The sequence below is a fragment of the Schistocerca americana genome, chromosome 8 (assembly GCF_021461395.2).
Source record: "Schistocerca americana isolate TAMUIC-IGC-003095 chromosome 8, iqSchAmer2.1, whole genome shotgun sequence".
NCBI classification, from domain to species: Eukaryota; Metazoa; Arthropoda; class Insecta; order Orthoptera; family Acrididae; genus Schistocerca; species Schistocerca americana.
This window is the reverse complement of record NC_060126.1, coordinates 104230969-104253533: the sequence shown is the minus strand read 5'-3', so window position 1 is coordinate 104253533 and position 22565 is coordinate 104230969. Positions and strand designations below refer to the sequence as shown.

At 43.4% G+C, this 22565-nt stretch overlaps 1 protein-coding gene across 1 annotated transcript in view; it reads right to left on the bottom strand.

The window, feature by feature from the left end:
* The window catches only part of LOC124544668 (putative fatty acyl-CoA reductase CG5065), a 241998-nt gene that overhangs the window by 53201 nt on the left and 166232 nt on the right, over positions 1-22565 (bottom strand). The window contains exon 3 of the mRNA XM_047123286.1: positions 11825-12079. Coding sequence (XP_046979242.1) covers positions 11825-12079 — 255 coding nt within the window. The remainder of the gene's footprint in view (positions 1-11824; positions 12080-22565) is intronic.

Below are 22565 nucleotides of genomic sequence, written 5' to 3'. Positions count from 1 at the left end.
TATGTCACGGATTGCGCAGAACCTCCCGCCGGAGGTTCCAGTCCTCCCTCGGGCATGGGTGTGTGTGTGTGTTGTTCTTAGCGTAAGTTAGTTTAAGTCGTGTGTAAGTCTAGGGACCGATGACCTCAGCAGTTTGGCCCCTTAGGAATTCACACACACACACACACACACACACACACACACACACACGCACACACACATACGTCTCTAATAGGAGCAGTTGCACGCTGCCTATATGACAGCTTTCAGGAGCAACAAATATCCGAGTCTCAGTATTTTCCATATACGAGGGCTGTTCAGTAGAGAATGATCATAATTTTTTTTTGACAACATATCTTTACTCATCCCCATAATTTAGATGGATGTTTTTAAAGTAGTGTCCCTTGAATGCGGTGCACGTGTCATAGCGTTTCTGCCAGTTTTCAAATACATGCTGGAAACTAATTTTAAGATGTCCTTCAAAATCGCCTCTGCAGCCTTCACTACTGCATCTGATGATTGATATTGCCTCCCATGAAGGCGTTGCTTCATGTTAGAGAACAGAAAAAAGCCACATGGGGCTAAATCCGGACTATAGGGAGGGTGAGGAATGTACTTCACGTTGATTTTTGCAAGATATTCAGCAAACAACATTGGCAATACGCTCCGCGCATTATCGTGGTGCAGCATCCAGCCCGTTTCACGGAAATGTGGTGTTTTGCGCCTGATATGGACTTGTAATGTTTCAAGACATTCCTGTAGTATTTTTCAGTTACTGATGTGTGTGCAGGTGCAACATGCTGATAAACCATTCTATGAATATCAAAGAATGAGATGCCACTTTTGATTTTTTGGGGGTTGGCGATGAAGGAGATTTCCACACTGAGCTTTCCTGTTTGCTCTTAGCATCAAAATGATGGAGACCTGCACGCGAATGTCCTTTTGTTCGGGAATCAACAGTCTTGGAATCCATCGCGCACAAACACGTGTCATGTGTAATTTTTCTGTCACCAAGGTGTGGGTGGCACCCAATGATATGTTCAGTATTTTAGAAAGTGATCTTAAGGTAATTCGTCGATTCTCTCTCACAATGGCAGCAGCAGTGTTGATGTTTTCTTCCGTAAGAGCAGTACCTGGAGCACTGGGTCCACCTTCCTATGAAATTGATTGTCTCCCCGCTTTAAACATTTTAAACCACCTTCGATCTATGCTGTAGTGAAGAACAGACTCTCCACAGGCCTCCTGTAACATTGTATAGCTCTCATCTGAAGATTTGTTGAGACGAAAGCAGAATTTCAAAGCCGCATATTGTTCCTCGGTGTTGCTTCCATTGCAGCGGTAGGCGATACTGAACATGTCTGACCTTGCCTGACTCTCACTTGTGGGAACCAGGAGTCCTAACAATGAAACTACTACGGCCGGCGTGTTTGTTGCACATTGAAGATGGTGATGATGATGGTATGATGATGATGAAGAGGAGGGGCGTAGGGGACGATGCGGGAGACCCGCACCGCCGTACTGGGCAAGATCCTAGCGGTGGTGGTGTGCCATTGCCTTCCTCCGACCGTAATGGGGATGGATGATGATGATGAAGATGATGATGATGAAGATGACACAACACCCAGTCATCTCGAGGCATGAAAAATCCCTGGCCCCGCCGGGAATCGAACCCGGGATCCCGTGCGCGGGAAGCGACATTAAGCTAACAGAATACCATAAGATTAAATTTTAGCGCGCGAAATTATGACCATAAAAAATTATGATCAATCTTTATTGAACAACCCTCGTAGATATTGACCAAATTTAAAAGTTTAAAATGTGGTCATAATCTTCTCACTAAGAGGTATAATCTTAAGTCAAAGGCTTACAAGAATAACTGAAGTGTTAAAATTAGGAACTGGCGATGTCTTGAATCAGCGTAACTGAAGGCGTGCAAATTACACAAACTATAGTCATCCAGTTAAGAAAGAGAACACTTAGCGATTTCCAAAAAGCTTCCCACATAATTTTACACCTTTTCGAAACATTTTCTCGCTGAAACCCCCACCAAACAATGGAAGGCAAACAAGTTTATCGCTTATTACGTTTTCGCTGTCTTACAGTAAAGTCTCAGCCTCAAGCTTGATGTTTTAGTTTATTATTTCTTGACTACTATCTCTGTAAAACAAATTTGCACGTATGCACTCCATATAGCTGCAAAGTTATATCACTGTACGACACATATTGCACGACATATGACGTCATAAACATTGATGTGAACTAGCTTTTCTCAAAAGCCTTTTGTAAAGCACTCACATGTATGAAACTGTTTTATTCGATGGAGTTCCGATCTTTAAAGGTGATAGGGGGGAGGGGGGGAGAGGGGAGATGTGGAGGAAGGATTACTGGTGTGTATATCATTGACCCTCCATGCAATAAATGAGGAAAAAATGTGCCTTTTTTTGAAATTCCTGAATTTTCTTTGAAGTCCGAAGTGTTACCTACTTTAGTGACTTGAATACATAATGTATACACTATGCCACGAGATCAAGACGCTGCTGTGTTCGGCTATACTTTTTGTTACAAGAGGCCTATTTCGGCGAGATTGCCATCGTTAGGTTATATAAGGTGGTCCTGATGTTCATATGATGTCACTGTTTAAGTTGCTGTCACTGCTGTATAAGTTTGCTACTTTGATGTTGATGGAGCTATAGTGGGTGTTAAACTGTAACTGGAGCAGTTATTTCTGAAGTCGTCCAATATCATGAAAGTTTATGTCATAATGATGTTACTTGAAAGCTGCACTGACAGATGAGTCGGCGATGTTATATAGTTACAGGCTACACGAACATCAAAGGAGCAAACTTATACAGTAGTGACAGCAGCTAAAACAGCGACATCACCTGGACATCAAGACTAGCTCATATAAGCTGACGATAACAATCTCGCCAAAATTGGCCTATTGTAACAATAATATAATCCAACATAGCAGTGTATTCCTCTCATGGCATAATAAACAATGTCCATATATGACCTATACGATGCAGCGGGTTCAGATGAGTACAAATTACATAACACACACACACACACACACACATATATATATATATATATATATATATATATATATATATATATATATAATTTAAACAACCTATGTTCCTCCGCCACATTGCCTCCTTTGCTTGCGGATACTGTATGTGAGACTCAGTCATATGTGTAATTTTGGAGCGTAGGTGAGTGTAACCGGCTACGTGTGTAATTCAGTGTTTGTATCGAATTATGAGGATGATGAGAGAAGGGAGAGGGTGAAACCCGGTGCCGACACATACACTACTGGCCATTAAAATTACTACACCACGAAGATGAAGTGCTACAGACGCGAAATTTAACCGACAGGAAGAAGATGCTTTGATATGCAAATGATTAACTTTTCAGAGCATTCACACAAGATTGGCGCCGGTGGCGACACCTACAATATGCTGACATGAGGAAAGTTTCCAAACGATTTCTCATACACAAACAGCAGTTGACCGGCGTTGCCTGGTGAAACGTTGTGATGCCTCGTGTAAGGAGCAGAAATGCGTACCATGACGTTACCGTCGGTCGGATTGTGGCCTATCGCGATTGCGGTTTATCGTATCGCGACATTGCTGCTCGCATTGGTCGAGATTCAATGACTGTTAGCAGAATATGGAATCGGTGGGTTCAGGAGGGTGATACGGAACGCCGGGCTGGATCCCAGCGGCCCCGTATCACTAGCAGTCGAGATGACAGGTATCTTATCCGCATGGGTGTAACGGATCGTGCAGCCACGTCTCGATCCCTGAGTCAACAGATGGGGACGTTTGCAAGGCAACAACCATCTGTACGAACTGTTCGACGACGTTTACAGCAGCGTGGACTATCAGCTCGGAGACCATGGCTGCGGTTACCCTTGACGCTGCATCACAGACAGGAGCGCCTGCGATGATTTACTCAACGACGAACCTGGGTGCAAGAATGGCAAAACGTCATTTTTTCGGCTGAATCCAGGTTCTGGTTACAGCATCATGATGGTCGCATCCGTGTTTGGCGACATCGCGGTGAACGCACATTGGAAGCGTGTACTCGTCATCGCCATACTGGCGTATCACCCGGCGTGATGGTATGGGGTGCCATTGGTTACACGTCTCGGTCACCTCTTGTTCGCATTGACGGCTCTTTGAACAGTGGACGTTACATTTCAGATGTGTTACGACCCGTGGCTCTACCGTTCATTGGATCTCTGCGAAATCCTACATTTCAGCAGGATAATGCAGGACCGCATGGTGCAGGTCCTGTACGGGCCTTTCTGGATACAGACAATGTTCGACTGCTGCCCTGGCCAGCACATTCTCCAGATCTCTCACCAATTGAAAACGTCTGGTCAATGGTGGCCGAGCAACTGGCTCGTCACAATACGCCAGTCACTGCTCTTGATGAACTGAACTGTGGTATCGTGTTGAAGTTGCATGGGCAACTGTACCTGTACACGCCATCCAAGCTCTGTTTGACTCAATAACCAGGTGTATCAAGGCCGTTATTACGGTCTGAGGTGGTTGTTCTGGGTACTGATTTCTCAAGATATATGCACACAAGTTGCCTGAAAATGTAATCACATGTCAGTTCTAGTATAATATATTTGTCCATTGAATACCCGTTTATCATATGCATTTCTTCCTGGTGTAGCAATTTTAATGGCCAGTAGTGTAGTTCCGCTCCTCTCGAATAACACGGAGCGGGCCGCAGAACTCAAAGTTCCCATCCAACGGACGAGATCACCTTCAACAGCGACACACAACCTCACTTCGTGAGACACTGCAAGAAGGTTTGGTATTTAAACCAGGATATTGGCGCGAAGTCTGGTGATCAGGAATTTCACGCCGCCACCTCTTCCCCCCTTGCTGGACAAACACTGGCGCTGAAAATGTCTGCAGTGGCTGCTTCTTCCCTGTCATTGTACGACTTTCCTTGTTCCAAGGCTCTCCTTCAGGTTGGAATTTACAGAAGACGATGTGTGAATAAATGAGTGAACAATACTTAATCAAACATGTTCCAGTGCAGCTGTTATATGTATGGAAATTTCTTTTAAAAACTTTCACGAGTTGTGTGTATTTATTGCAGTAGTACGAGAGATTAAAGAAGCCACGAAGCCGTGCTAACGAAGTTTCTTGAGGCATTTCTATTATTTTAATAGTCATCAGAACGTGGAATACACGTGTACATTATGTATAAATAATATAATCAGCTTCAAGCCGACATGCACATCAGTCAGTAGCAAGAACTGGAGGCAATACTGTTCCGTACGATCAGTAGATACTACGGAACGAATTATGGAAACCGTGAACACTGACAGAAACTGGTGTGATGGAAGCATGCATGACAAAAAAGGGATAACACTGAAATGCAGCTGCTGTGTTATGGCGTTAGGTAGCACGTGTAGACTCTTGTTACCATGGTTCTCACAATCCGGAGAAATTTTGACCTCAAAATCAAGAATATAGTACAGACATCATTTTTTTCTTTTCTTTTGTTTCTCTTTGTGAAATGTGCTGTTGAACCATTCCTATCACATGATATAAAGCTGGAAGTATGCTGTACTAAACTTCAACTTACGTCAAACAGAAACGACTGCCTCCACTGTGAAACTTGCAGTCGTTTTACTACTGCTACTACTACCAATAATAATAATAATGATAATAACAAAATAAATAACAAATAAGGTATAGCCATCATGGGACATTTCGTCTACTGTATGACACTGTACCGAGTCAACACTCACTTCAACCTGAAAGCTTGCACACTCGTCAGCCCACTTGTTTACGGAAGATGCAAAGAATTTCGCTGAGGAGGAACCGGTTCTGTGCACGCCCCTGTCATTAGCATTATGCAGCTCTAATCGTTCCACTTCGCGCGGACGCTGTCGTTAGCTGATGGTTAGTAAACTGGACTCAACCATTACTGCAGTTGTGTGATACAAATTACGGTACGTAAATTACTTATTTACTACCTGAAGAGAACTCACTTCGTTGATATTTTCTCCGTTTGTTTTCTGCATTGGAAAAAAATGCAGTTAATCATCTTCTTTGTATAACATTTAACATACTGTAGGCTAATCTTGCCATAGATTGGTGCTTTTGAAGGTGAGTGGTAAGTGGAAATGAGCGGAATTTCTGACAGGAATACTGACTTCCGTTTTTCGTTTCCGGTTATTACCTTCGCTTCTATGCCACCTTCTTACAAGGGTATATCGGGAACACAGAACGAATTTTAGATCTCCATTGGGAAGTTTACGCTTTCGTCTTGATTCATCATTGCGTTTGCTGCACTTTGTCGTCTCGACAATGCGAGGTTTTCGCGTAGAGCGCGAGTGCGTTTTCAAGCATGAGTGAGAGGCTGGGAGATAAGAATCGATTACGAAAGTGTGGTGCAATGGGAAGAAAAAGGAATGTCGAGTAATACGAGTTATATAGACTACTGTGACTAATAAGTGAGCTAAGCAGTAGCGACTCGTGATTATACATTTTGGATGATCACAAATTTTTTGATTCAGATAAACTTGAAAGGCTGAAACAGGAATTGCTGGTTTAACTACAACTGCCAAACGAGCGAAGATGACCGTCTGCCGCAGTGTGCTACCACTTAGAGACACAGAATGAAACTTGTAGTTGAGTAGTAAGGCGTGCCTGTGCACTCCACAAACCGTGCACATTGTTAATCTAATCTGTATATATTAGAACCATGTGGCAATTCGTCATGCCAGCTGCGCATGCGCAGAAGCCCCTTAAAACGTGCACAGCTGAAGATGTGCTTGCGTCGCTGACGCCAAGTTTCAGAAGGTCTGCATGAGAAGCAGCGGGGTAGATTTAGGGGCCGTATATTTCACAGTACCTCATCTATGTTACGATTAACAACATTCAGAGAAAAATAGCCAATAAATTCGCAAGGTCTCAAAAGTAGGGTGTTCACGTGCTCTTGTGCTCTGACACGGCAACCACCACTGGAGCTAAGTGTCGACAGAAGGCATGAAGCGAAAGTGCGATAAAAGGAGAGCTATTAATTAAAGAATTTAGAGAAAAAGTAGTGTAATGAGAAATTATGAACGAAACGTGTCGGACGAATGATGGCACAAATGTTTCAAGATTAACAATCGCATGCACATGATGAGAAATGGTACTTGCCTGAACCATTATTTGATTTAAGATTCAACAAAATTCATAGGATCAAAAGGCCTGTAAAAAGCACTTGAGGGTGTTAAATAGTGCAAGCTGCTCGAAATTCTTAAAACAATAGAAGTAAGCTATAGGGAAAGACGCATGTTATACAAAATGTATCGCAACAACCCTCATACTCTTCAAGAACTGCCGCACAACATTTCGGATGAGAAAGCAGCAATTACAGCAGTCCTGCTTCGATCCGCCTTTAGGAACTTGCTGACAAGGGCCCAAAACTGTCAACAAATGATTGATGGTCACTTTCAACATATGTTATAGTCAGGTTAGTACTGTATTGCCTTTCCTTTGCTATGTTTCTTTGTATCCTGGAACTTTGTTCTCTGGGCGATTTTTATTTGCCTCTCCCTGTACAGTAAGAAGCAGGAACTTGCTGACAAGAGCCCAAAACTGTCAACAAATGATTGATGGTCACTTTCAACATATGTTATAGTCAGGTTAGTACTGTATTGCCTTTCCTTTGCTATGTTTCTTTGTATCCTGGAACTCTGTTCTCTGCCGGCCGCGGTGGTCTAGCGGTTCTAGGCGCTCAGTCTGGAACCGCGCGACTGCTACGGTCGCAGGTTCGAATCCTGCCTCGGGCATGGATGTGTGTGATGTCCTTAGGTTAGTTAGGTTTAACTAGTTCTAAGTTCTAGGGGACTGATGACCACAGATGTTAAGTCCCATAGTGCTCAGAGCCATTTGAACCATTAGCCACTCTGTTCTCTGGGCGATTTTTATTTGCCTCTCCCTGTACAGTAAGAAGCAGGAGATAATATGAATGAAAAAAAAAGACCAACTGAGAAGTGCCTGGACTATAAAGAGTGTATGAGTCAGCGACGCAGTGTTAAGCCTCTACTGTCCAATCTATACATCGAAAAAATAGTGATATAAATAAAAGAGAAGTTCAAGAGAAGAACTAAAATTCTGGGTCAAAGGATATCAATGCTAGGGTTCGCCGAAGACGTAGCTACGCTCAGGGAAAGGAAGAAAGAATCGCAGGACATGGTAAATGGAACGAATATTCTAGTGAGCATGCAGCATGCATTGAGAGTAAAATGAGGAAACAAATGAGAAGCAACAGATATGAGATTAGCAATAAAATTGTCAGAATTGATTACCACAATGTAAATGAAACTAAGGAATTTAGCTACGTTGACAACAAATTGACATGTGATGGACGAACTAGCGGGTGCATAAAATGCAGACTAGACAGCCAAAGAGAGCATTTTCGGCTAAGAAAAACCTACTGGTATCAAACATCGGCCTTAATTTGAGAATAAATTTCTGTGAATTTACGTTTGGAGCGCAGCATTGTATCGTACTGACTCATCGGCTGCACGAAAGCCGGAAAAGAAGAGAATCGACGCGTTTGTGATATGGTGCTGTGTTGAGAATTAGGTGGACTGATGAGATAAGGAATGAGGAGGTTCCCTGCAGAATTGTCGGAGAGAGGAACGTATGGAAAACACTGACAAGAAGAAGGGATCGGATAACGGGACGTTTGCTACGGCGTCACGGAATAGCTTTCATGGTACTACAGGGAGCTGTAGAATGTAAAAACTATAGGGAAAGACAGGGATTGGGATATATCCAAGAAATAATTGAGGATGTAGAATGCAAGTGTTACACTGATATGAAGGATCTAATACAAGACAGGAATTCTTGGTGGGTTGCATCAAACCAGAAATCAGTCAGAAGACTGATGACTCAAAAATAAATAAAAAACTGATGGTAAGATCAAACTGTTGATGAATCTGACGCAGCCAGTGCTGTAAGTCAACCATGACTGGGAGTGCGGGCGAAACAGTTGTTAATCAAATTTGTCGTCTGATGGACAGTGATGTCAACTGCAAGTACTTTTTCTTACTCGCTAAGTAAAACCAAATGCATTGCACGCGAACCAGTCACATTGATGTGACGATCTGTCAAAAGTCTGAATAACCGCCTTTAGCAGTGCGGGAGAGTAGGTAGAGAGAGACTCATGGAGGTTCTGGGAAGTACTGACAGGGATGTGGGGCCTTGCTCACTACGGTGCCGTGGAAAGACACGCTAGGTTTCTCAGTTGAGGATCTATGGCACGAACAGACCGCTCGACGTCGTCCCACGGATTCTCGACTGAATTTAGATCGAAGGGGTTGGCTGGTCAGTAGAGTATGGTGAACGCTCTGGTGCACGTCGAACTAAGCACGTACACTGCAAGCTATTCGACATGTAGCACTGTCCCGCCGGTTAATGTCATCGTGCCAAGGAAAAAGAAATTGCATATGGGGGGGGGGGGGGGTGTGTGAACATGCTACCCATAGATGAATACCCCTCCGCCCTGGGCCCTTACGACAACTGTCGTAGTGCACGCCAACGTCCATCCGTACGATGAAGCATAAAACGTGATTCATCTGTCACCACTCATTGGACGTTCAGTTACGGTATTGGCGTGCAAATTCTAGCCTTCGTCCCCTATGAACAGTGGTCAAAGGTGCGGAATACTATATGCAGCAACGTTCGTTGAACGGTCGACGAGGAAACGCTATTAGTAGTCGCTTGGTTCAACTGCTCAACATTTGCACATTTATTCGCCCGTACACATTTCTGCAGCCGTCATTCACCGCAGTCATCTATGGTATGTGGTGGATGAAATCAGTTTTGAAAAGCGCCATTTGCCATGCGCAGTATACTTTATACTTTAGCCATGGGGGCATACTAACAGTTTACAAAATAAGCCGTTTCGGAAATGCTTCCACCCTTGGCCTGAAAGCCAATGACCATGACGTCAGATAAATCGCTCCATTTACAGCTCATACAACAACGAATGTACTATTTTTTTGGGTAACCCCCCCACCTCCCCTCCCCCCCATGCCCCTCCCCCACCAACACGCTTTATACGCTGAAGCGCCAAAGAAACTGGTATAGACATGCGTATTCAAATAAAGAGATATGCAAACAGGCAGAATACGGCACTGCGGTCGGCAACGCCTATATAAGCAACAAGTGTCAGGCGCAGTTGTTAGATCGGTCACTGCTGCTACAATGACAGGTTTCCAAGATTTAAGTGAGTTTGAACGTGGTGATATAATCGGCGTTCGAGGGATGGGAGACAGCATCTCTGACATAGCGATGAAATGGTGACCTTTCCGTACAACCATTTCACCGTGGATATCAGGAATCCGGTAAAACTTCAAATCTCCGTCATCGCTGTTGCCGGAAAAAGATCGAATCGTTCAACGTGACAGAAGTGCAACCCTTCCATAAATTGCTGCAGGTTTCAATGCTGGGCCTGCATGCGAACCATTCAACGAAATGTCATCGGTATGGGCTTCCGGAGCCGAAGGCCCACTCGTCTACCCTTGACGACTGCACGACACAAAGCTTTACGTGTCGCCTGCGCACGTCAACACCGACATTGAACTGCTGATGACTGGAAACATGTTTCCTGGTCGAACGAGTCTCGTTTCAAATTGCATCGAGCGGATGGACGTGTACGGGTATGGAGGCAACCTCATGAGTCCATGGATCCTGCATGTCAACAGGGGACTGTTCAAGCTGGCGGAGGCTCTGTAATGATGTAGGGGGTGTGCAGTTGGAGTGATATGGGACCCCTAATACGTCTAGATACAACTTTGACAGGTGACGTACGTAAGCGTCCTGTCTGATCACCTGCATCCATTCATGTCGATAGTGCATTCCTACGGACTTGGGCAATTTCAGCAGGACAATGTGACACCTCACACGTCCAGAATTGCCACAGAGTGGCTCCATGATCACTCTTCTAAACACTTCCGCTGGGCATCAAACTCCTGAAACATGAACGTTAATGAGCGTACCTGGCTTGCCTTGAAACGTGCTATTCAGAAGAGATCTCCACACCTAAGTATTCTTACGGATTTATGGACAGGCCTGCAGGATTCATGGTGTCAGTCCCCTCCAACACTACTTAAGACGGTAGTCGAGTTCATGTCACGTTGTGTTGCGGCACTTCTGTCCGCTCGCTGCGACCCTACACGATATTAGGCAGGTGTACCAGTTCCTTTGGGTCTTCAGCGTCTATCCTGTACCGCTAATGTTGACATATGCCGTCTGTGAGTGGTTATAGCACGTGGTGGTCATATTAATGTGACTGGACTGGACCTTGTATTATCTATTGAATTTCAGTGTGTCCGCAGCTCGTGGTCGTGCGGTAGCGTTCTCGCTTCCCACGCCCGGGTTCCCGGGTTCGATTCCCGGCGGGGTCAGGGATTTTCTCTGCCTCGTGATGATTGGGAGTTGTGTGATGTCCTTAGGTTAGTTAGGTTTAAGTAGTTCTAAGTTCTAGGGGACTGATGACCATAGATGTTAAGTCCCATATTGCTCAGAGCCATTTTTGAATTTCAGTGCACAAATACTGTCATCTCTATCAAAAGTTGACAACAGGGACTTGCGGTTGGTAATAAGCGAACGGTCAAAGCTGTTAAACTTAGCTTGTTCACCTGTATGTAACTTCTTAGCCCCCGACTAAATGCAAATTCTGGTGATCCAGATTACATTTTCGACCGCTAAACGAACATTTTAAGCACGACGAGAGGGGGAGGACTGTTACAAATTGCCGTTCGACATCCAGTCTGGGTACGGATTGCTTTTGACAGCATGGTACTTACATCGAGCTTCTTGACCTCCTTGGCGAGCTCGAGCATGAGCCTGGTGCCCCTGGTGTTGAGCATGACGGCCTTCTTGAGCTCCTCGTCGAAGCGGATGGTGGCGGCGGCGTGGTAGATGATGGAGACGCGCTCGCACAGCGTCTTGCGGTCGGCCGCCGACAGCCCCAGGTCGGGCGCCGCCACGTCCCCAGCGACGCCCACCACCTTGCGGGCGATCAGGTCCGCTCCGCGCTCCGCCTTCAGCTTGTCGAACAGCTGCAACCAACACATCGATACGGTTCAACCACTGACTGCACCCGAGACAGTTTTGACTGCTTCCTGATCAGAACTCTATAGAGTTGAATAGAATTGTATGGCGGAAGTGTCATGTTGATGTTGTCACTCATGGTCGTCCACAGAAATTTATCCAAGAGGGCCCTAGATTCTATTATTAGCCATTTCTTTTATGCAGAATCTATAAAAAGAGTGTAACATATTCCTGGTCAAAACTAAAAGAAAAGTTCCTATAATTGCAAGGGTTCCTGAAAAGAAATGTGTCCGAATTTTTGTGTGGAAATTATTAAGGGGCTCCGGAACGCCCTATACTTGCAATGTTGAAATAACGCTTATAAATTACATCTTTCCTCACAAAGTATTTGAGGTAGGAAGTTGAACTTTTTACAGATTATTTATTGGAATATGGGCCACAACTTAACACAGGGATTTTACAAAATTTTAGTTCAGTTATTAAAGATGATTTTTTTTCTATTGTAATGAAAATTCACAACTTTTTTGCAATTTTTTATTTATATATTCAAAAATATACAGTTTTTTGGAAAAAGGCTGTGTTAAATTATGCAGAAGGTACTGTGTAACATTTACTGAAAGTTTGAAACAAATATGTTTGGAAGATCCTTAGAAAACATGTAATTAGTATGAGAAAATAAAAGTTTTGGGAATCGAGCGACAAAGATTGGATTAACTTTTTAGTGCATTCCAGGTCCATAGGATGGATTATCTTCATCCTCTGCAAACTCCTCCTCCAGCTTCCTCTTGTTCCTCCTCCTGTTTACTCTTGCTTGTATTTCTAGACTCTTTACAGCCCTGTCTGCAGCCCAAAGGCGTTCTTTGTCTAAAGCAAGCATCGCTCGTTGTTGTGTTCGTAGAGTTTGCTACCATTTTCTTCAGTTGCAGTTACTGCAACACTGTTCCAAAAGGTGGTCATGTATGAACACTTATCACATTTCAGTTGTATTTCACTAGCAAGTCCTACGTGCTTTATTATGGAGAGTTCCAGACCAACTTCACTACAATGAATACATCTTACACAGTTTGAAAAAATTCCTTTGAGAACCGACATATCAAATATTTCATTCACATCCGATTCGCCCATAAAACATTCATAGTTTTCACTCGTTGAACCAAGCTTCTTCTGTGAAGTATTTTCTTTCCCACTTTGACTGCTATGGGCAGGTGTACTTGAGAGGTTAGGTTCACTCATTTGGTTATCGTCTTTATTGTTTACAGTAATAACACATACCTTTGGCTTTCCAACATTTCTCCTTTTCTTAAAAGCCTTCAGAGGATTTCTAATAACTTTACTTTTACTCATTATTATACTTCAACAAAACAGAAACTCAAGAAACAGAATTAGTTACGAATATTTTCGAGATAACGACAGAGTAAATAAACATGAAACAATCGACAATCACACCAGCGATATATATTGAACTATCACAGGTTAGCCACAACACATACTTTATCTCACATCACTAAAATGTACCTGATGAACACGGACGTTAATAATAACACCATTTGACAGCAGTTTAACAGCGCCACAGTGGATCACGCCCAGGTAGAACATATTTCAAAAAAAATTTAAAAATAGTTGTAGTCTTCGGAATTGAATAAATTATATATCTACTAAAAGGTAATAGTCTGCAGATTCAGAAAACGCAAAAAAGTAAAAATTTAACTTTTCATGATTTTGAGCCTTTCCGGAGCCCCTTAAAACATTTTAAATAAAACAAACTTTTATTAACATTCTACAGCTTTATTCTACATGTCTCATTCATTTCTCACCATAGTCACCCAGGCGACGAACAAAGTTCTCCAAACGGGAGACCAATTTGTTGATACCTTCGCTGTAGAGTGATTGATTTTATCGACGGAGCCACAACCTCCACCACTATCATCACTATCAAAGGGAGGTCCTCGGAGGTACTCTTTAAGTTGATGAAGCAGATGAAAATCGGATGGCGCCAAGTCGGGTCTGTATGGAGGATGACCGATGACAGTGAACCCAGGGCGTCGGATTGTTGCAGCTGTCTCAGCGCACGTGTGTGGTCTGGCATTGTTATGCTGAAGGAGGTGCTATATGCGTGAACTAACTCTTCGAAACCGTGCTTTCAGTTTTCTGAGGGCCTCGCATTACCTTGCAGAGTTCATGGTGGTGCCTTTAGGCATGAATTCGAAGTGCACCACATCTTAAACGTCCCAGAACACTGTGAGCATGACTTTTCCTGCTGGTGACATGGTCTTACAGTTTTTGGCGTCCTCTCTTGCCTTCGGGGTCAAAATGGTGAACCCAGCTTTCATCGCCTATCACAATGTTGTTAAGCAATCCATGACACTCCGCTCAAAACCCCGAAGATATTATTGAAAGGTGACCAGCCTCGCCGGCCGAAGTGGCCATGCGGTTAAAGGCGCTGCAGTCTGGAACCGCAAGACCGCTACGGTCGCAGGTTCGAATCCTGCCTCGGGCATGGATGTTTGTGATGTCCTTAGGTTTTTAGGTTTAACTAGTTCTAAGTTCTAGGGGACTAATGACCTCAGCAGTTGAGTCCCATAGTGCTCAGAGCCATTTGAACCATTTTTTTTTTTTTTTTTTTTTTTGACCAACCTCTTCTGTGTCGTGTCAGGAGTGAGCATTCGAGGCACCCACTGTGCACACACCACGCTGTTGCTCACGCACCAACAGAGTTGCATTACGCGCCGCCTTGTCACACTGCACAATTGGAAATTGGAAATTTGTGGTAAGTTCCTGTAGGACCAACCTGCTGAGGTCAGCGGCCCCTGGGCTACCTAACCTTACTTAAACCAACTTACGCTAAGGACAGCACATACACACCAATGCCGAGGGAGGACTCGAACCTCCGACAAGGGAGGAGCGCGAACCGTGACAAGGCGGCTAAGACCACGCGGGTACCCAGCGCGGCACACTGTACAATTCCGAGTCCTCTAGCGACAGAGGGCTGCAGCCTGCGTCCGTGTTGCGGTAAAGCCGACCAAGTAATATGCCTGACGTGTAATACCTCAACCTATATTGGGAACAGGCATTATTTTCCAGCACTCTCTCGTATCTGTCTGGAAAACTATATCTGTTGAGATATGGGCCGTTAAAGGTCAGCACTTGATAGTTTGATTTTGCTGACAGACGAGGCAGAATTCACAACAGATGGGATACTAAATTACCGCAATACGCACGTGTGGGCATATGGAAATACTCGAGCAATCATGGAGCTGAGGCATCAGGACCGCTTCAGTATCGATGTTGAAGAGGCGCCGTCTTTAATTAGACTCTATAGATTTGGTAGAGTGTGTGTGCTCAAGCTGCTTCTACTGCGGCTAATGAAACAACAATGTCCTCTCGTCTAATTTGGCCACTGTACGCAAGGGAGAAGGCCGACGCAGCAAAGCAGAATTTGTTACTGTACCAAGTTATCGTTATACTGCCTAATTAGGAAAGCTATAGGAGACGTTAAGGATCCTATAATGAGAGTGAAGTCTGCTTTTATCAAAATTTTTATTTACTCTAAAACTGAAGAAGATGAGTCAAAAGATACTTGTCTTTAACAGAATTTCATTTGTGGTTATTAATAAACGAAGGATGCAGCATCTCGTCTCCGGTGCTCATATTGAACGAAATGTGAAAGCAGCGGTTAATAACAAAATAAACATTATGCCTCTCTCGAATATATGACCTTTTCTGCCTGCGTCCTGCTCGTAATTCATTACATTTGAAAACATTTCTATACGTCTTTCATGCATTCACAGTGCCACATTTGCATCTGGATGCCAAAATTGCAACTAATTTTTTTCGGCGTAAATCTGTTCCGCTTTAAAGCATTAGAATTTGTTCCAAGTTTCGCTGACATACGATAATTAAAATCCACACTGGATAACTACGAGTAGCTGCATCTTAATTATAAGCACCCGGTATATTTCGTAGCAAAATGGTTCAAATGGCTCTGAGCACTATGGGACTCAACTGCTGAGATCATTAGTCCCCTAGAACTTAGAACTAGTTAAACCTAACTAACCTAAGGACATCACAAACATCCATGCCCGAGGCAGGATTCGAACCTGCGACCGTACCGGTCTTGCGGTTCCAGACTGCAGCGCCTTTAACCGCACGGCCACTTCGGCCGGCTATTTCGTAGCAGTTGGTACTTTTAACTCTGACTGTGCTCATTTCCAAATAATTATTGTAAGATGAAATTTCGTTACAATATTAGAAATTTGAGACTGACATAATCCTAAGACCTCACTTGACGATCGCTTCAGTTTTTTTCACCTAAGGCGCTGCAGTAATGGACTGTGCGGCTGGTCCCGGCGGAGGTTCGAGTCCTCCCTCGGGCATGGGTGTGTGTGTTTGTCCTTAGGGTAATTTAGGTTAAGTACTGTGTAAGCTTAGGGACGGATGACCTTAGCAGTTAAGTCCCATAAGATTTTACACACTTTAATCTTTAATCTTTTCACCTAAGCGCTTCCATCCCTCTCTCTCTCTCTCTCAACTCAAGAAGCGCAGGTAACTACTCTACGTCTTGTCCCCACCACACTTTCTTTCAGGCACTTACATAAACCAGAGGTTATACAGATGGAACAACTTCGGTAAAGGCGGGACATTAAACTCAAAGAAAGGACAAACAAACGCTTCATCCTGGACGAGTTCCGCTGTTTGCATATTGAGTACTCCTGCCACTCACGCCATAGAGAAAAGATGTTTTCGTGATTTTCACCTCTGACCGCAGATTTATGTTGAGTGACGCTGCCTGTATTTACACGTGGAAAATACGCAGCACGTTATCTGATGCATCTCTTTGATGGTACAGAGAATTTAATAGCATGCTGGCTACAGGCAACAGCAAACAACGGTGCTGCGCCGTGTCCTTCGACAACGCATGTCTATACAAACGAAACACGTGCAGAGGCTACGAAAACAACAGAGACAGCCCTTAATCTGCTGTACAGGAAGACGAACTGGAAAGTTTTCAAGAGGGAAGTCCTCTCTAGAAATACGAGGCGCGTTCAGTAAGTAATGCAACACTTTTTTTTCTGAAAGGAAGTTGGTTTTATACAGAATTCCAATGCACAATATTATTCTCCACTCATTTGGTTACAAAATCTTGTTTTCCAACATAATCTCCGTTCATCTTTCTGGGAGGGCTTATATACGCGCATCATACCACTTTACTGGTCGACGTCCAAGCCAACGTCTTGCTGCGTTAATAATCTCCCCATCATCCACATTCTGCTTTCCGCAGGGTGCATCCTTCATTGGACCAAGCAGATGCAAGGTGGAAGTTGCGAGATCCCGGTTGTGAAGTGACTGAGAAACAGTCTAATGAAGTTCTGAAGACGTTCTGCAAGCGCCTATGAATATCTGCGATGTTTTTTTTTTACGAAAAAAAACAAACAAACAATGTCAGCTCCCCATTTGCAACACATTTGCATCACTAATTTCATTTCCGCTGCTCCCCATTAATTTCCCCTTTCTTTGGTTTACTCTCAGTCCATATTTGCACTCATGCCATTCAACTTTAATCCTTTTCCTGAAGCTTTTCTTTATTTACGTCACTGTATCTGAGGTTGAACAAAGACCGAACACTTCTCTCTTGGTTTTGCATTCGTATTGTACCCTCTTGGCTGTTGTACATATGATACATTATCTATCTTTAGCTGTACGTTACACCTATTTTTATGAGAATTTCGAACATCTTGGACCTTTTCAGACTGTCGAACGCTATTTCTTTGTGGTCTTTGTTTTTCTTAAGTCTTGCTTCGATTTATCAAGCTCGTCAGACCTGCTGTGCCCTTATCTTTCGTTCTGCCAAACTGATCGCCCTCTAACAGAGCCTCGATTTCATTTTCCATTCTTCTATATGTTATTTGTCTTTAGGACGATGAAAGTCAATGATCGGATAGGTAGCAAGAGGAATGGAATGCCGTGTGGCTACGGCCTCCCGTCGGGTAGACCGTTTGCCTGGTGCAAGTCTTTCGAATTGACGCCACTTCGGCGACTCCCGTGTCGATTGGGATGAAATGATGATGATAAGGGCAACACAACACCTAGTCCCTGAGCGGAGAAAATCTCCGACCCAGCCGGGAATCGAACCCGGGCCGTTAGGTGTGACATTCCGTCGCGGTGACCACTCAATTGCCAGGAGCGGACAGCAAAAGAAATAAGGAGAAGAGTATAAACGCGGAGCAGAATGTTTTTAGTAATGAAAATAGATCTTTCGAAACTAAGCTTATCGCTTGTCTAGGAAGGAATCTCCTCAGTTACTAGTTGGTGATGAGATGTGGATTTTTAACGCAAAAACCATTCAAAAACTGAGGGTTACACAGCTATCGACATTTTTGGTCCAGAAGCATCAGATTAAAAATTAGGAGAAGAAAAAGGAAGTACACGTTAAATGTAACAAGTCATGTTATGGATCCGGAAGTGTTCTGCATTTGTGGCACTTGTAATACAAATTACACATTAATAATTAAATATTACAAAACAGGTGGTATTAGTTAGGCAACTTTGGCTCAAAAGTGACATTAGGAGTTACTAACATGAGGTCCTCCTCCATGGATTGCCCAGCCGGTGCTGCGTGGAGGACACATCTTGGCTCGCCTGCACCTCACCGTGATTGCACTTCCTAGATGTACTAGGTATCTCCAGCAATGGAGAGACGCGTATTGGGAATTACTACGCCCTCTTTCGACAGCATATGTCTGATATGACTGATGTTGATTCCTATTTTGAGTTTTATTCGTAAATAATAGATTATCTACATATATCAGCAGCATCTTATTAAGAGTGCAACCTTCTTAAAAAATCATGCCCCGTAGACTGAAATCTATTCTCGACTTCAGTTACTCGTGGTGAGGAAATTACGAATAAAATCGATAAACGGGACAAGTGGAATTTATGAAGCTGGCCAGTTCTCCCAGCAGCCCCACGGTAGCGTCACGTGGACAATTTATGAGCCAATGAATCTGCTCTACGGCTTTCGCCCAGGAGTTGCTGGTTCCGGTCCTGTCCCGTCCCACACAACTGCATTCGTGAGTAAGCTGCTTACGAGTGCCGCAGTATGAGGGACTCTTTCAAAATGCGGTACTTTCTCTCCTGGAATCCAGGTCTGTGGTCCGTCGAGAACTGGCGTGGAATTCCCACTGGCGTTCCGGGCAACCTGCTCTTTACCGTCTTCTGTCGACCACCGCGTTCAATGTCAGTGTTCCGTTTGAAACCATTCCCCAACAACGAAAGTGTGGCTGGCTCAAAAATGGTTTAATCTCATGTATTTGCACCTCCGGTATTCAAGAATTACCGTAAAAAACTGGCCAGGTGCGCATAGGAGTCGCGTTTTGAGGGTTCCGCACAAACTTGATTCTGTCTGTAGCATTTCATTCATCCCAAGAATCGATTTTTTCCTGTTCTGGACATTGAAACTTGCAAGATATCGATCCCGGAATATGAAGAAATCGGATAACAAGTGGAAAAAAATGTTATTCGTGTAAATTAATTAAAAATTAACACGTTTCATAGTTTTCCTTTACTTGTACTGCTAAACTTTCCTTCTTGCCAAATTTCATGATTCTATGTCAACGGTAAGTACCCTACAAACTTCTCTACGTTTGACGAGTGAGTGTGTGAGTATTAAAATATGTGACATACATGGCCGTATCTTTTGAATGTATTGAGTTAGAAGCTTATATTTATTACTCCGCCAGGAAGCTATAGACTTTAATACGTGGCGTAAATTTCAACTTGGTACGTGTACCCGTTCCTGACAACATGGGATCTTAACAGGCGGACGGAGAGACGGACAGTCGGATAACAAATGACAAAAGAAATATTTTTTTCCATATTACGTAATTACAAATTAACGCCTTGCGGAAGCGTCAATTATTTACACCTCCAAGGGACCGTAGACCATAGCACGTGACATAGATATCAACTTGATACTTCTAACTGGTTCTGAGGAAGAGGGTCTTTAACAATTGGACAGACAGACAGACAGATAACAAAGAAATCCTATGATGATTCCAACTGAAGTACAGAACCCTAGAAATGACGGATTAGATCTTACTGTACATGTTATTACTTCCGATGCATGTTTTTAGTTTGTTTGTTTGGTTGGTTGGTTGATTCGGTTCAGATGGTTCAAATGGCTCTGAGCGCTATGGGACTTAACATCTGAGGTCATCAGTCCCCTAGAACTTAGAACTACTTAAACCCAACTAACCTAAGGACTTCATACACATCCATGTCCGAGGCAGGATTCGAACCTGCGACTGTAGCGGGGTTGATTCGGGGGAGGGGACCAAACACCAAGGTCGTCAGTAGGAAAGGATGGGGAAGGAAGTCGGTCGTACACTGTCAAAGAAACCATCGAGGCATTTGAAAAAAATGTTTGTGAATTCCTAAGGGACTAAACTGCTGAGTTCATCGGTCCCTAGACCTACACACTACTTAAACTAACTTATGCTAAGAACAACACACACACCCATGCCCGAAGGAGGACTCGAACCTCCAGCGGGAGCGGCAGCGCAATCCGTGACATGACGCCTCTAACCGCGCGGCCACGCCGCGCGGTCAGGCATTTGCCTGAAGCGGTTTAGGGAAATTACGGAAAACCTGAATCAGGATGGGCGGACGCGGGTTTTAACCGTCGCCTTCCCGAATGCGAGTTCAGTGTGCTAACCACTGCACCACCTCGCTCGGTTTTTAGTTTGTAGTAATTTTGTTTTTGGAATTACCACTCTTGTTATATGACAAAAACACAACATTCTTTAGTTGTCTATAGGTTACCAAATTTATTACTGTTGCTTATGTTGTAATACGTGCAGAATTTCTAGTTTTGAGTGTTTCTGAAGAGCAAAGTTGGTTAAACCAAAATGCGACGAAAATGTGTAAATTCAGTGTTACATTTTCCTTAAATAAAATTTTCGTCACAAAAATGTAATTTGGCGTCTGTTGTGGAGACACCCTACCAGCATTATTTTGGTATGAAGGTAAGGGAGGGGGGGGGGGGGGTAGGATAAGTCATGGGCTACGCATATGTGTTACAACTGTTGTGGAATTACGCTACGAGAATGCTGGCAAAAAGAAAGATCTATGACTTTTACTGTGCCTATTGTTTGGCGGGTGCCTGCAGATTATACAGACAACTGCTGTTTCTTCTTGACTTCACTTACACTGACAGGTTTGTCAATGAAAAAAACAGAAACAGTTCAATACCCTAATCTTCGATCTGCTATTCGATCTATTCCATATTCAGAAAGTTTAAAACTCCCTACTCCACCCCAAATTTATGATCATGAAGTAGAAATTGAAGTCAGTGTTGAAGAACGAGAACCCAACAAGCATTCCACAACCCACGAGTCTTATTTTGTCGAAAAAGATGATGAACCACACAGGCGGAGTCACATGAAATCTCATTCGACACTTCGATTTGTCGAAGAAGAAGACAGAACTTCTAGGGTCCAGACTACAGCAATGAAATCTTCTCCAACATCGTCATGGTGATCTGATACCTTTTCTTCAGCAGGAAGACAATCTTGCTGTTTACTGAGACGTTAATGCCTTGATGAAATATCTGAATCATGATCCAACTGATTCAAGGCTGCTCATAGACTACTCCAAGCTTAATTCGAAAGCTGTGTTACTTCACAACGGGAAGCCGTCTTACTTCTATCCTTGCTGGTCATGCACTTCACAGACAGGAAACATATCCCCCGTGACAGTTCTCTTCGATTCAGTCCAATATGCTAACACAAAAGGAGGCTTCGCTGATCTTTTAGGAATGCAACTCGGGTACACTAAAGGCTGCTGCCTTTTATAAACATGAGAGTAAAAAATAGGAAATCACATTATATTCAAGTAGAATGGCCCGCAGAAAACCTTAACTCTTGCGAGATAAATGCCATTGCTGAACCTGTCCTTGATCCAAAAATATGTTCTTCTTCCATCCCTCCATATAAAGGTGTTTTGATGAAAAATTTTGTAAGAAGTATGAGCCGCGAAATAAATGACTTTAAGTACTTAAGAGACAAATTTCCTACTTTCAGTGATACAAAAGCTATGTAAGGTATTTTTACTGAACCACAAATTCGACTACATATAAAGCATCATGCGTCTGAACGAAGTTTGAAGGATAAGGGAAAGGAAGCTTGGGAAGCCTTCAAGGGAATCATTCATGGATTTTTAGGCAACAAAAGACATGAAAACTGTAGTCAGTTGGTGACAGAACTCCTGCAAAAAAAAAAAAAAAAAAAAAAAAAAAAAAAAAAAAAAAAAAAAAAAAAAAGCTTCCGAGCGAGACTTTCTCCTTCCTAGTTGTGGAGTTCTCAGTGATGAACACAAAGAAACATTCAGTTAGTATATTTCTGTAATGCAACAAGACAGCCATCTCGTAAGTACACCACATGATTCTTTTCATATCCAACCTATCGCCATGTATTCTTCCATCAGTTTAGAATTCTAAGA